Source organism: Mycothermus thermophilus (assembly GCF_041956435.1).
Source record: "Mycothermus thermophilus strain CBS 625.91 unplaced genomic scaffold VTJ04scaffold_6, whole genome shotgun sequence".
NCBI lineage: Eukaryota > Fungi > Ascomycota > Sordariomycetes > Sordariales > Chaetomiaceae > Mycothermus > Mycothermus thermophilus.
The window spans coordinates 2,131,782-2,145,363 of record NW_027191432.1 but is presented as its reverse complement, the minus strand read 5'-3'; the positions used below and the strand labels follow the sequence as shown (position 1 = coordinate 2,145,363).

Below are 13,582 nucleotides of genomic sequence, written 5' to 3'. Positions count from 1 at the left end.
TTACATGACCATGGCCATGGGGACCGAGCCTGTCAAGCAGAGTTAGCATCCTATATTCTCTTGTGTGATGTAACCAGACGAGGGGAAGACATACCACCAAACCCGCCAAACGCATCCCTCCCCTGGATCTGGGCGGACGGGAAGCCGTTGAACGTGCACTGGACCGCGCACCGGCAGGCGCCGTCGGGGAGAACCTCGCCGATACCAGTAGCGACGCCGCTGTTGTCGGTCGGGGCGGCGGGGGCACCAGCCGAGTCGGTGGCGCTGGGCAGGGGCTCGAGCGAGGACGAGGCGCTCGGGTCGGCAGCGGCGTTGTCATTGCCGGGAACAGCCGGCGGGGCGTTGCCGGTGATGGCGGAGCCGGCGCCGTTGCCGGCCTGCGCGATCGCCTGCTCCTGGAACTTGGCGTGCGTCTTCTCGGCGGTCGGGTTGATGCTGAAGACCATGCCGCGGCCGCAGTGGGGGCCCTGCTTGCAGAAGAACCAGAGCGGGGTGTCGACCATCACCTGCATGGCGACCTGCGGCGGGGGGTTGACGGTATTGTTGGGGTTGGCCTGGTAGCCCGAGTCCATGCCGCCGTCGAGCGGGACGCAGGGCTGCTCGAAGGAGGACTGGGTGGCGGTGTGGTTCTGCGAGAGGAAGGTGAAGATGACGGTGTCGCCGACCGCGGCCTTGATCTCCTGCGGGGAGAAGGAGAGGCCCTGCGGGCCACCAACGGTGACGCTGTGGGTGGCGCCGGCGCCGACGACCTGGGTGGTGGTCGGGGCGTCGGTGACGACGGCGTTGGGGGCGCCGGTGGCTCCCGGGACGTTGATGGTCTGAGTGACGGTGACGGTCGAGGCGGTGCCGATGACGGTGGTGGCCGCGCCGCCGCCCAGGTTGACCCAGAGGAAGTTGATGGAGGTACCGCTGCCGGGGTTAAGACCGATCAGGCGGGAGAGGTCGGCCAGCTGCGCGGGGGTGACGTGCACGCTGTTGCCGCCGATGACGGCAGACTTGAGGTGGCCGTCTCGTTGCTCCTTGGGGTAGACATTGTTGATGGCCTTGCCGAGGGCGAGGGGGGCCAGGCCCAGAATGGCGGTTGCTGAGAACTTCATTTTGACTGTGTTTTTTTACTTGAGCGGTCCTTTTAGATCTCGCTGTCGTTTATAAGAGGAAATAAGGCTGAATATGTGACTGAAGACTAGGTCGAAATGTAGTAACGATGATGACGTTGTTCTCTGGATGCTGAAATAGCGAGGCCCTGCTCGAAGAAGCGAATGGAATGGATCAACCACCAAATGAGTGAAAACACACACAGAAAGGAAGTGGTGGAAAAAGGAAAAGGAAAAGAAAGAGGTGGTTTGTGTGTGAAGAAGATGCAGAAACAAGGCTTCTTGAGAGGAAGAGCAAAGGCCCGAGGAATGGGGGACCGCCCGGGCTTAAATCGCCGGCATCATGATCTTCAAACAGGATGAAGGTGAAGGCAGATCCCGGTCGTCACCCCGCCAGGCCCTCCAGGCCCGCCAGGGGGTTACAGGGATGGGAAAGTTCTGAGTTGGCACGAAACACTCGGGAAAGCCTCATCGCAGAAAGGTTTCCCCTGTCAAGGTGACGGTGACGTCCTTGGGGCGGCGAGGTCTTGTCCAGGCCGGGTCTACGGCGATGTAGGGGGGTCGGAGCAGGGGGCTTGGCTGTGACACAGGCACGTCTCAGATGTTGGTTTGGCATGCGGCCAAGCCTGAGCCGCACGGATGGCACATGGATGAAGAGAGCCGAGCGAGGGGGGCAAAACCTTAATTACACCGCTCCAACTGCCATTTTAGGTGTCGTTCTGGTTGGCAAAATCTCCGGCCTCCTATCGGGCCTGGAGCGCTTACCTAGGTAGTACTACCTCGTAGACAAGCGCTGAGCTGGCTGGGCGGTTGACCTCGCATGGGCAGTGCATCCGGAGGAGCGTCCGGAATGGCAATGACTGGGAAATTTGTTTCAATCCAGGATGCCATGGATTTTCTTTGGATCGGCCGGGCCATGTTCCTGACTCGGCCAGGACGGCCATCCGATGTTGTAGCGAGAGCAGTCTCGCCATTTCCCATGGCTTGGCGATTGCCACCACACGACATGTTTGACAAGGCCATTTGCCTTGTGGACTCGCGAGGCCGAAAGACGGCAGTCGATTTTGGAGGCTGCTTCTGTGGTGTTGTGTACGAATAGGGCAACCAGGAAGCCCGATGATATTGATGTCTCGTCTCTCTCGAGGCCCCTCCAGACAAGCTCGCAACTATGTCACCGGCTCAATCCTAGGTAAAAGACTGGGAGGCAGCCGACGGATCGGAACTACGCTGACAGCATGAAACAAAAGCCAGGACTCAAGGCCGTGAAGACGTAATGGAAGGTAGCTCAGCCCCGAACTGCCGTGACGTCCAGCATGTCAAGGCCAGCCTATAGCCCAGCCCAAGCCGTCGGAACAAACGGACCTGCAGCTCATCCGGCTTCGAGATCCCAGGCGTCTTGTGGCGGCGGGTCAATGGTTTCCGAGGGGGATTGAAGGGCGTCTTTCCCATGCAGAGGCGAAGGGCGAAAAGACTGCCGCTCGGACGTGGCCAGAAGCCGGGAAGTCCGTGGGAAAAAGGAGCGACCAAGGAGAAAGACCAGGCTTTGGAACGCGAGATGTCGCAGAAAGTCGTTTTTGGCGCCGATCAGGGTTTGGGGCGGCGGATGCGCCAGGGGTTAGGGTCGCAACGCTAACTGACTGATTCCAAATGCCAAGATCTGAGCCAAGACCACGTGGGGGAAGCTTCTGTGCTGGGCGATTCTGGGGTTGGGTTGGTTCTTCCCCAGCCCAGTTCTGGAGTCATTTTCGATGGCAGCTTCAACGCTCCATCTCGACGGATAGGCTAGACTTTGTCATGACAGAGAAACTCCAAGAAACAATGTTTAACTGTACACAGAATGAACCTTGAGAGCGTTAGACAAGGCTCCATTCGCTTCCCTTCGTCTACCCCGACTTTTCCTTCTGAGCTTGCTCGGCCTGTTTGAGTCCTTGCTGTCTCCCCTCATACAAGCCCGTGTAATACCCTGTAGAAACACCCCGAGTCAGAGATATCAACAGCCCACAAGAACGGTACCGACAAAAATTCAATCTCACCTGCGTAGTACCAAGACATCAGGAGTTTCTTGAGCTCTTCATCCTGCACTGCCAATTGCCATCACACATTAGCAATTTGCCCCCTCGAAGTTCGAGGTTACATGCATGCATCCTGACGGATTGGGATTTCTCAAGAAAGAAACTCACCATTCCCCAGTAACGTCTGCGGCCCCATCGATGGCATAGCGGCCGCAGCAGCAGCTTTCTCGCCGCTCTGTTTCATCACACACGCAAGGTCAGCCTTGGGGGGGATTTGTTTCATGCCAAGCCAAACCTCTCACCTGGATGGCGGCTCCCGCGTTTCCGGAGGGCTGGACATCCGAAATTGGCGGATGTGCTGTTTCATGTTGCTCCTCCTCGATTGCGTCGTCCTTGTCAACATCGTGGACTTGCTGCTGGTCGTCGAGCTGCCCTGCTGGGATTGTTTCATGCTTGGCGGCGCCGGCGCTGCTGGTGGGATGGGATAGTCGGCGGTCAGCTCATGATGACGCAGTGCTTCATGTGTTGTTTTGTTCCTTGCTTGATTGATGAGTGCTCACATGTTGTTTTCTTGGTCGAGAATCTCGTCAATGTTGCCGCCTCGCAGGTGGATGCTGTGATATTTCTGCCATGATCAGCGGCGTGTCAGTGTCAGAACCAACCAACCCATCAGCACCGATTCCGCCATGAGAGGAGAGCTCCCATAAGTCGGTATGGAGCTCCGTCACGGACCTTGTACTCCTCCAACGCCTCGTTCCACGAATTTACCAGCGCCGAGTCGTCCCAGATTTCGTCATGGGATGGCGCTGTTTCGGACTCCATGGCAGCAATTTTGGACTTAATACCGTCTATCCGTCTATCCGGGCGGTGAAAGAAGAGATGGATGAACAAGACTGAGAATTGGCACCCGAGGTTGATTTGTTGTTTGGCGGAAGCTTCACCGGAGCTTGTCCGCCGAGACATTCGGCCTTGTGCCCCACTCCCTCTTGGGCTCCCCGGCGCCGGTCCCGCCGCACACAGCCCCGCTGAGGAGTGAAAGTCAACATCTCGTCGGCGGCTCACTGGAGCTTCAACATTCAGGCTTCTCAGGAATTCCTGGTGCAATCCGGGACATTTTGAGTTTTGGGATTAGCCAGGAAAGACTGCCTTGGTCTTTTTGGTCCCCAGTATTCTCAAGACTCGGGAGGAGTTGCAGCCCAACACTTCAGGTGCCCTCACTCAGCATCACTCAAAAAAGGGGCAAAGACTGTAACCGCGTTTTCCTTGACTTGAGCACTACCAGGATACAAAATGTATGGCTAAGTCAGGGTTGAACATGTAACCTATGCTATCGCTTGCTAATCATCGACACAGGGCTTCGCAGGTCAGCCTCGGAATGACCATCCCCAGCTTACACACAGCAGACTCACTCCCAGCCTAGGACCACTACATCGGCGTCGACGTCGGCACGGGGTCCGCCCGCGCCTGCATCATCGACTCGGCCGGCACCATCAAAGCCTTAGCCAGCGAGGACATTCGCATGTGGCAGCCGGCTCCCGGCCACTATGCAAGTTTCCCATGCCGCTCTTATTTTGACATCTGCCCGCTAACTCCCCCTCCCAGGAACAATCCACCACCGACATCTGGCGCGCCATCTGCAAATGCGTCCGCCGGATCCTCGCCTCCTCGTCCGTCCCTCCCCAGTCTGTCAAGGGCATCGGCTTCGACGCGACCTGCTCGCTGGCCGTCTTCACCCACGACACGGACGAGCCGGTCCCCGTCACCGCGCCGCACTTTTCCCACCAACCTGCTGATGAGCAAGACAAAGACCTCGTCAGGAACGTCATCCTCTGGCTCGACCACCGGCCGCTCGCCGAGACGGAGCGCATCAACGCCACCGGGCACAACCTGCTGCGCTACCTCGGCGGCAAGATGAACGTCGAGATGGAGACGCCCAAGGTGCTGTGGCTCAAGAACCACATGCCGCCGGAGCTGTGGGAAAGGGCCAAGTTTTACGATTTGGTGGACGCCATGACGCATATCGCGACGGGCGGGGAGACGAGGAGTTTGTGTAGTGCTGTGTGTAAGCAGGGGTATGTGCCGGTGGGCGTGGACGGGAGCGTCAAGGGGTGGCAGGAGGATTTTTTGAGGGAGATTGGCCTGGGGGAGTTGGTGGAGGAGGGGTTTAGGAGGATTGGTGGAGTGAATGGGGAGGTATGTATTCATCTGTCTGTCCCTTTCTTGTCTTCTCTGACGGACCTATCGGAGCTGTATGAACTTGAGCTAAGCCACTCCCTCCGGCTCCAGAATGGCCAATTCCTCAGTGCCGGCGAACTTGTCGGCGGTCTCAGTCCCTCCGCAGCCTCCGACCTGGGTCTTCCCGCGGGCATCCCCATCGGCAGCGGCGTCATCGACGCCTACGCAGGCTGGATCGGCACCGTCGGCGCCAACATCTCCCTCACCCCTTCCGAGACCACCACCACAACCAGCCCGGACATCTCCCAAGCCTTCACCCGCCTCGCCGCCGTAGCCGGCACCTCGACCTGCCACCTCGCCATGTCTCCCACCCCGATCTTCGTCCCCGGAGTCTGGGGACCCTACCGCGACGTGGTCATCCCCGAGTACTGGCTCGCCGAGGGCGGGCAGTCTGCCACGGGCGAGCTGCTCCGGCACGTCATCACCACGCACCCGGCGTACCCCTCCACCCTCGCCGCGGCGGAAGCGGAGGGGAAAAGCATCTACGACTTCCTCAACGCCCATCTCGCGCAGATGCAGCGCGCCCAGGCGGCGCCCAACATCGCCCACCTCGCGCGGCATCTGTTCTTCTACGGCGACCTATGGGGCAACCGCTCGCCGCTCGCGGATCCGCACATGCGCGGCGCGATGGTGGGGATGAGCCACGACGTCGGCCGGGACGCGCTCGCGCTGGGGTATTACCTTGCTATGGAATCGATCGCGCTGCAGACGCGGCAGATTATTGACACCATGAACCAAGCCGGACATAAGATTCAAAGCATCTTCCTCAGCGGCAGCCAGTGCAAGAACGAGGTGCTCGTCGGGCTGATGGCGACGGTGACCGGGCTGCCGGTGGTGCTGCCAAGGTATGTGGACGCCGCGGTGGTGCTCGGGGCGGCCATGTTGGGGGCGAAAGCGGCGACGGGGGAGGGGCTGTGGGAGATCATGACGAGGATGGGACGGGCGGGAGGGGTGGTCAGGCCGAGGGAGGAGGAGGGCGAGAAGAGGTTGTTGGAGGTTAAGTATAAGGTATTTTTGGATCTGGCAGAGAGGCAGGGGGCGTATAGGAGGTGGGTGGATGAGGCTTTGGGAGGGAGGGAGGTGTGAGATGGACGGTGTGGATGTGGATGGCTCCCTTGGTCGTCTGTTGGTGAGAGATGAAGAAATACATGACATAAATGACTGATGTTGAAAGGCATGGTTTGGTTCTTACTCAATATATCCAGAAGGTGACCTGGGGACCTTTTTTGGCTGCCCTTTTCTGCTTTACTTCTATCCCTGATTTTTGGGCTCAATGGTCCTTGTCTTGGAGATCACCAAGAGATGATAATAATGATGATGGAATGGTGGAGGTTAAGAGTTGGTATGTGGTTAAGGGTTAGGGTCGCCCATCCAAGTGCCAAGACAGACCCCTGCACGCGTCAATGCTGGCCCAGCAAAAGTCGGCGCGCGAAGGGAAGCAGCTCTTGTCGTTTTTCGGGTGCAGGCAGCGGACAAGGGAAACCTGATGGTAAACAAAAAATAGCCCCAAACTCAAACAACACAACAACTCTTCACACAATCCGTCGCCCAACCTCGACTCCCAGCCGTCCAGCCATCGCTCTCGTCCGGGATCATCCCCAGCGAGACAATCCCTGACCCAAAATCTCGCAATTGATTTTTAAACCGACAAAATGTCGCTGTTTATGGGCCGGGGAACGCCTGCGGCGGCCCAGTCGACGGGCTCTTTGGCCGGCGGCAGCACCACGCCTGCTTCCGCTCCCGGCAACAGCATCTTCGGCCAGTCCACCGCGACCACCGGAGGCTCTTCTCTCTTTGGCGCGAAGCCCGCCACCACTTCCACCACCACTCCCACCCAGCCCTCGTCCACCTTCGGCTCGTCGCTGTTCGGCACCTCCACCAACACCTCGACCACCCCGAAAACCTCCCTCTTCGGCACCACCACCACCAACACCAACACAACCCAGCCCGCTTCTGGTACCAGTCTCTTCGGCGCCTCAACTACTACCACCCAGCCAGCCGCCGGAAGCAGCCTCTTTGGCGCCTCTACCGCGACGGCCAAGCCCGCAGGCACGAGCCTCTTCGGAAACACTACTACCACCCAACCTGCCACCGGGACCAGCCTGTTTGGCAACACCACAACAACCCAGCCCGCCGCTGGAACGAGTCTCTTCGGCACCTCGACCGCCACAACGACCCAGCCTGCTGCTGGAACGAGCTTGTTCGGGAATACGCCCATCGGCGGAGGGTTGAATCTGAGCTTGGCCAACCAGCAACAACAGCAGCAGCAGCAGGGTCAGCAGAACCCTCCATCCGCGCTTCCCACGGGTGCCTTGTTCGACAGCTTGCTGGCCAAGAACAAGAAGCAGGCAGAGGGTGAGACAGCCCTTGGCGAGCTGCCCTCCCTTCAACTCGGCCTCGGCGACCTGCGCCAGCGCTTGAAGAAGCTGGGCCCGTCCCAGGACAAGCCCATCGAGCATGGCAAGGCCCACTACTTCCTCGCCGCTTCGGGCGTCGACCCCGGCGCCGCCGTGCGCGACCTGGGCACCTTCGGCCTCCAGGCCCGCGAGCGCGCCGCTGCTACCCAAACGCCCGGTTTCGGCACCGGCCTTGGTGAGGTCGATGTCGAGACCTACCTGTCCAACTTGCAGAACAAGACCACCCTCAGCATGATCGCCGACGGTCTCGAGCGCTCTGTCCGTGACTTTGACGCCTTCCTCGAGGAGAACGTGACCATGGAATGGGAGGCCCAGCGCCGTCGGATCTACCAGCACTTCGGCATCAAGCCCCGCGAGGAGGCCTCTTCCACGCAAGCCGCCGCTCGTGCCGCCACCCCGTCCAAGGAGGGTCAAGGCACCTTTGGCCGGTCGCGCCGCAAGGCGAGCCAGCCGCCTCCCGGTGAGCGTCCCAGCCAACGCATGAGCGTCCTGGGCCGTTCTGCCATGCAGCGGTCCGTCATCGGCACGCCCAGCCGCATCGGCAGCCATGCTCCTGGCTTCACCGACGTCGAGCCCCGTAAGGAAGGGGCTGGCCAGGTTGGGGGCACGACTTCGGCTGATGACCGGTTCTTGCGCGAGAAGCAGAGCAAGCTGGCCGACAAGATCCGCGACTTCAACGATGCTCGCCAACGCGGCGATCCCATCTACCTCTGCCGCGACCTGGCCGAGCTCGAGTCCAAGTCTGGCGACCGTCACGGCCCCCATATCGTGGACGCTTACCGCGCCATGATGGAGATCGTCGGCGAGTTCCCCGAGTCGGGCCAGACACCCGGCGCCCGCCGGTTCGCCAAGCAGTACCTCGATCCCAATCCCCAGTCGCCCAACGCCATCAACCTGCGCAAGCAGATTCTCAGCGGCGCCACGGCGTTCCTGGAGAAGCAGTTCTGGGACGAGGCCAACGCGCTCATCGCCAAGTACCCGCAGGAGGCCAACCTCGGCGGCCTGCCGGACGCCGTCAGCAAGATCAAGGCCTACATCCGGCTGCGCATTGCCCGCAAGACACTCGTCCCCGACGGCGTCGAGCTGCAGCAGGCCAACGGTGAGTACATTTGGGCCATCGTCTTCTACCTGCTGCGCGCCGGTTTCGTGGAGGAGGCGGCCACCTACGTCAACCGCAACCAGAACCACTTCCGCAGCATCGACCGCACCTTTTCCGGCTACATCAACAGCTACGCGTCGAGCGAGGAACGCCGCCTCAAGCGCCAGATGCAGGACCGCTGCGCCAGCGAGTACAACCAGCGCATCCGCAACGCCCCCGAGGGTTCCATCGACCCCTTCCGCATGGCCTGTTACAAGATCATCGGCCGCTGCGACCTGGCCAACCGCAGCCTTGACGGCCTGCAGACCGACGTCAAGGACTGGATCTGGCTGCAGTTCAACCTGGCGCGCGAGACGGACCGCTCGCTCGAGCTGGCGGGCGAGTCGTACGGCCTCGCCGAGCTGCAGGCCAGCATCCGCGAGATCGGGCTCAAGCACTTCCCCAAGACGCCGGCCGACGACACCAACGGCAGCTTCGGCATGTTTTTCTACCTGCAGATCCTGTCGGGCATGTTCGAGCAGGCCATTGCCTATCTCTACCCCTTCTCGTACGTCGACGCCGTCCACTTCGCCATCGCCCTCACCTACTACGGCCTGCTGCGGCCCACCGACGCCCACGCCAGCGCCAACGAGCTGCTCTCGCACAACACGCGCTCCCAGCCGCAAATCAACTTTGCCCGCATGCTCGGCTACTACACACGCGACTTCCGCGCCGCCAACCCTGCCGCCGCGGTCGATTATCTGGCGCTCATCTGCCTCAACGCCGACGACGCCGGCGGCCCGGCCCAGCAGCAGCAGCAGGCCGCGCTGTGCCACGAGGCGCTGCGCGAGCTAGTGCTCGAGTCGCGCGAGTACAGCCGCCTGATCGGCGACATCCGGCCCGACGGCACGCGCATTCGCGGCGTCATCGAGGAGCGGGGGCCGCTGATCGCGCTCGGGCAGGAGGACGACTTTATGCGCGCCATCACGCTGCAGGCGGCCGGGTTCGCCGAGGACAACGGCCGCACCACGGACGCGGTGCTGCTGTACCACCTCGCCGAGGACTACGACGCGGTTGTGTCCATCGTCAGCCGCGCGCTCAGCGAGGCCGTGTCGCTCGAGATTGGCGAGGATCCGATGCGCTTGGTGCCGGTCAAGCCGCGCGTGGTGGGCGGAGAGGATAAGAGCGGGGAGGAGGATGCTCAGCCCGGAAGCAGTCTGAGCTTGGCCGCCATTGATGACCCGGTCGAGCTGGCAAGGACCATGATGATGATGTACGACCGGGACAAGATGTTCTGGCAGAAGATCCGCGAGCCGAACCGCGAGGCTTGCAAGGTGCTGCTCAAGATGAGCGAGATCAAGGCGCTGGTGGAGCAGGGCCGGTGGCCTGAGTGTCTTGACGTGAGTGTTTTCCCCTTTACTTCCCTTTCACTATCATCTATCCATCCAGACAAGTTACTAACCCAAGGAAAAAGAAAATCCGAGCCCTCGACATCCTCCCCCTCACCGCCCGCGGCGACCCGGCCCAGATCCGGCACTACGCGGCCAAGTTCCCCAGCCTCGCGCAGCCCGTCGCCATCAACGTGCCTAACCTGCTGCTGTGGACCGTGGCGTGCTGCGCGCGCCAGCGCGAGCGCCTGGCCACGAGCGGCATGTTCACGGGCAACCAGGCCACGGCGCGCCAGATGGCCGACGAGCTCAAGCAGATCAGTCTGGACCTGACAGCGTATACCAGCCAGCTGAGGTACCGGCTGCCGCCGCATTTGCATGAGGCGTTGGCGAGGGCGGCGGCGGATTAAGGAGATGGATGGGTTGGAGGACTTGCTTGGTAAGAGGAGAGAAGGAGGGAGGGGAGTGTTGGGAAGGAGAAGGTGATGTTGGGATGGGTGAATGGATGGAGGGGTTTGGTAATGCCTTGATGGATGTAGAGTTTGTTGTTTTGTCTAGTCTGGTCTATCTGCTACCGCATTTCACTATGCGCACTATCTCTTAATGGCTCAACAACAGGCAATGATGGCTGCTGCATGGGTCCACGTTGTCTGGGGACGTGGGTTGCCCTGACCTCTCTGATCTTTCTCACCCTCTTGCTCCAAGTGTTTGCCTTGTTATAACTACTTGGTAATGGGATGTGAAGCTTGAACAGAATGTATCGTCGGCTGTTGGATACATGCTTGTTTTGACTTGGTATGAGCACCAACGAAGTACCTAGGTGTTTATGAGGTATACTCTGTACCTACCTAGGCTGGAATATTGCCTGCTCACCTCACGGATGTACATACCTACCTTGAGTATGGAAAATAGACAATGTGAAGATAGCATGAGGTTGCATGGCCATGTCTCTCCCACAAGGACCCACCTGGCAGGCCGCAGGACTTTGACAACCCCAAAGGTGTTTTTAAGATGGTTTCCTCATCTGCTGTTGGCAAGTTAGCAAATCTCAACTCTAAACAGTTGACCAAGATTTGGAAGATGAGTAGAACGGGGGAATACTTATCCTCTCAAAGGAGAGGGGTTGCCCTCCTCCCAACCTCATCCCATCCCATCCCGCCATTTCTGGATCGAGACCGAGACAGAGTAAGAAAGAGGAAGGAGGAGAGCAACCAAGGACCACCCAACCAACGGGCCCGTCCATCCATCCAAGCTGCTGTCAAAGCAGCAAAAACAAACAAAAAATTATGCCAGCCATCCGGTCAGCCATTGAAGAAACCAGCGAGTGCCACCTCCCCTCCCCGAAGCCACCTCAGGTTCCAACAGACTGACAGTAAAAAAAAAAAAAACGAAGGGATATCCAAGCACCAGACAAGCGCGAAGCTTTGACTCCAACTCGAGATGGGTCCCGGTAAACTCAGCCCCCCGTTCTCCGCCAGCCCGTCTTCCCCTGAGGTACCCGGGTTGAAAAAGCACACCGCGCGTACTTCGGCCGACAGACGGCAAGCAAACAAACAAACCCGCGACCCCGCAGACGTCAAAAAACCTTCGCCGTAGAGTGAGTAAAATATCCAGCCCACAGCAGAGCCGGCCGTCATCGATACAATCCCCTGACCAAAACCCTGCCAAAACCGAGCCACATCATCCGGTACACCGATCGACTCTCTCCAGCTAGCATCTCTCCGTGTGAAACGCACTGCCAACGTGGACTAGTTTTTGTTTCCTCTCCCACTGCCACTGCTCAGACCAAACGGTCCGAGAGTGAAGACAAAAAACAGGGGAGGGCGGGTTCCGCACGGACAAAAGACATCCACAAAAAACCGTGCTATCATCTCCCCTAGACACTCAGCCAGAATGGGGATGCCAATATTTCAGGCCACCCGGCGGCGGTGCGGGAAGGGATGGATCTGCCTACCTAGATACCTAGGTAAGCAGAAGAGTTTGGCGTCCCCACCAGCAACGTAGGACGAAAAGCCTACGAAGGGCGGGGTTAATGCGCCCGGTCGGACCTCGCGGAGAGAACAGAAGGTCTGTTTTCTGCGCGACTCGTCGGGCGTCGAGCTGCCGCGACGAGGCCTGCGGGGGTTGGTAGGAGGACAAAGAGGTTTGGGCGTGGGGCGGGATACGCATGCTGTATGGAGGTGAATGAAGGAACACCTCGGGAGGTGGAAAGGGAAGGGTCCGAAAGCGGGATAGCCAGGCGGATAGAGGTTTGGTTGAAGTTTATCATCCGGTATGCGTCTCCGTGGGAAGCCAGAGCAGCCCTCGCTCGTTTTCTTCTAGAAAAGAAAAACGATTCCTGCGAGGTGAGCAGCTGGTGGAGGGACAAAAAAAATGAAACGCTTGGATGATCGTTCGTAGCCGGGCTACGCTCTCCCTTCCCTTTCCGGTGCCGGTTCAGCGGCCGGCGATGAGAGCATGCAAAACGACGTAAAGCCGTAAAATAGGTGAGTGTATCCCGTCCTACCCAGTCCTCGACCAACACGTCCCGCTGGCAATCCATGCTGACCAGAGTCTTCAACTTCCAGCGTCGCAATCCCGACGAGCGGCCTCAGGCCAGAGGCGCTTACCGTGTGGACTCATGGGAAAGGACCTTGCGCACCCCGGTGAAGGGGTGACTGGAGGCCGGCCGGGGTCGCCATTCAGCCTCGTGTCCTTCGGGACAACTCGGTTTCGGTCGCTTATGCACCACTTTTCAGCGGCCAGCAAAGACGACAAAAACCGGGCCCTAGAAGACGTTTGGCCTAAAAGGCGCCGGCCGTGTGACTGTATAAAAAGCGCAAGACTGAAAACCAAAAGTCTACTTAGGGTTAAGTTCCGAGACCGGTTCGTCCCAGTGGCACCTGGCTTGTCCACCCTCGGAGAGAGAGGGACAAGAAGATGGGGGTGATGAACACGCAGTAACGCCATGCGCGGCAGGCTTGAGGGTTCCTGATACAGGATTGAAGCTGCGGCGTACTGCGGGTTGCAGGACCAGGGCACGGCGGGACGGTCGTGGAGAGACATTCCTTGCGGAAAACCGGAGTCGGAGAACTGTGGGGGAGGCGACGTGCGAGAAAGAGAGAAGAGAGCGAAAGATGCTGGCGGGGAGGTCGATCGGAGGGGGAGTGTAGAGTTTTCGGATTGGATCTTGAGGAATTGGCGGGAGATGTACCTCGGGCGGGCATCTTGGATCTGGTTGGCGTTTGGTTGAGACGGGTTTCCTGCGAGGTCGTTGTGGTGGGTTTGGATGGTGAGGAAGAAAGGGAAGGGAAGGATGAAGTGGGAGGAAGGGCGATATGAGTTCAATGAGACGCGTTTGGTCGCGTCGAGATATGCC

At 59.6% G+C, this 13,582-nt stretch overlaps 5 protein-coding genes across 5 annotated transcripts; 2 read left to right on the top strand and 3 right to left on the bottom strand.

The window, feature by feature from the left end:
* VTJ04DRAFT_9188 (uncharacterized protein) lies at positions 1-1,097 on the bottom strand (the record flags this gene model as incomplete). The annotated part of the gene is made up of 2 exons (XM_069367707.1): positions 1-29; positions 95-1,097. The coding sequence occupies 2 exons, from the start codon at positions 1,095-1,097 to the stop codon at positions 1-3; spliced, it is 1,032 nt and encodes a 343-aa protein (XP_069216009.1).
* An 86-nt stretch (positions 1,098-1,183) lies between these two features.
* VTJ04DRAFT_9187 (uncharacterized protein) lies at positions 1,184-2,543 on the bottom strand (the record flags this gene model as incomplete). The annotated part of the gene is made up of 2 exons (XM_069367706.1): positions 1,184-1,375; positions 2,457-2,543. The coding sequence occupies 2 exons, from the start codon at positions 2,541-2,543 to the stop codon at positions 1,184-1,186; spliced, it is 279 nt and encodes a 92-aa protein (XP_069216008.1).
* A 434-nt stretch (positions 2,544-2,977) lies between these two features.
* VTJ04DRAFT_9186 (uncharacterized protein) lies at positions 2,978-3,928 on the bottom strand (the record flags this gene model as incomplete). The annotated part of the gene is made up of 6 exons (XM_069367705.1): positions 2,978-3,057; positions 3,128-3,175; positions 3,275-3,341; positions 3,409-3,577; positions 3,667-3,731; positions 3,839-3,928. The coding sequence occupies 6 exons, from the start codon at positions 3,926-3,928 to the stop codon at positions 2,978-2,980; spliced, it is 519 nt and encodes a 172-aa protein (XP_069216007.1).
* A 502-nt stretch (positions 3,929-4,430) lies between these two features.
* Positions 4,431-6,427, top strand: VTJ04DRAFT_9185 (uncharacterized protein; the record flags this gene model as incomplete). Its single annotated transcript, XM_069367704.1, has 4 exons — positions 4,431-4,469; positions 4,527-4,652; positions 4,709-5,299; positions 5,393-6,427. The coding sequence occupies 4 exons, from the start codon at positions 4,431-4,433 to the stop codon at positions 6,425-6,427; spliced, it is 1,791 nt and encodes a 596-aa protein (XP_069216006.1).
* Positions 6,428-6,993: 566 nt separating this feature from the next.
* Positions 6,994-10,634, top strand: VTJ04DRAFT_9184 (uncharacterized protein; the record flags this gene model as incomplete). Its single annotated transcript, XM_069367703.1, has 2 exons — positions 6,994-10,236; positions 10,311-10,634. The coding sequence occupies 2 exons, from the start codon at positions 6,994-6,996 to the stop codon at positions 10,632-10,634; spliced, it is 3,567 nt and encodes a 1,188-aa protein (XP_069216005.1).
* Between the last annotated feature and the right edge of the window lie 2,948 nt (positions 10,635-13,582).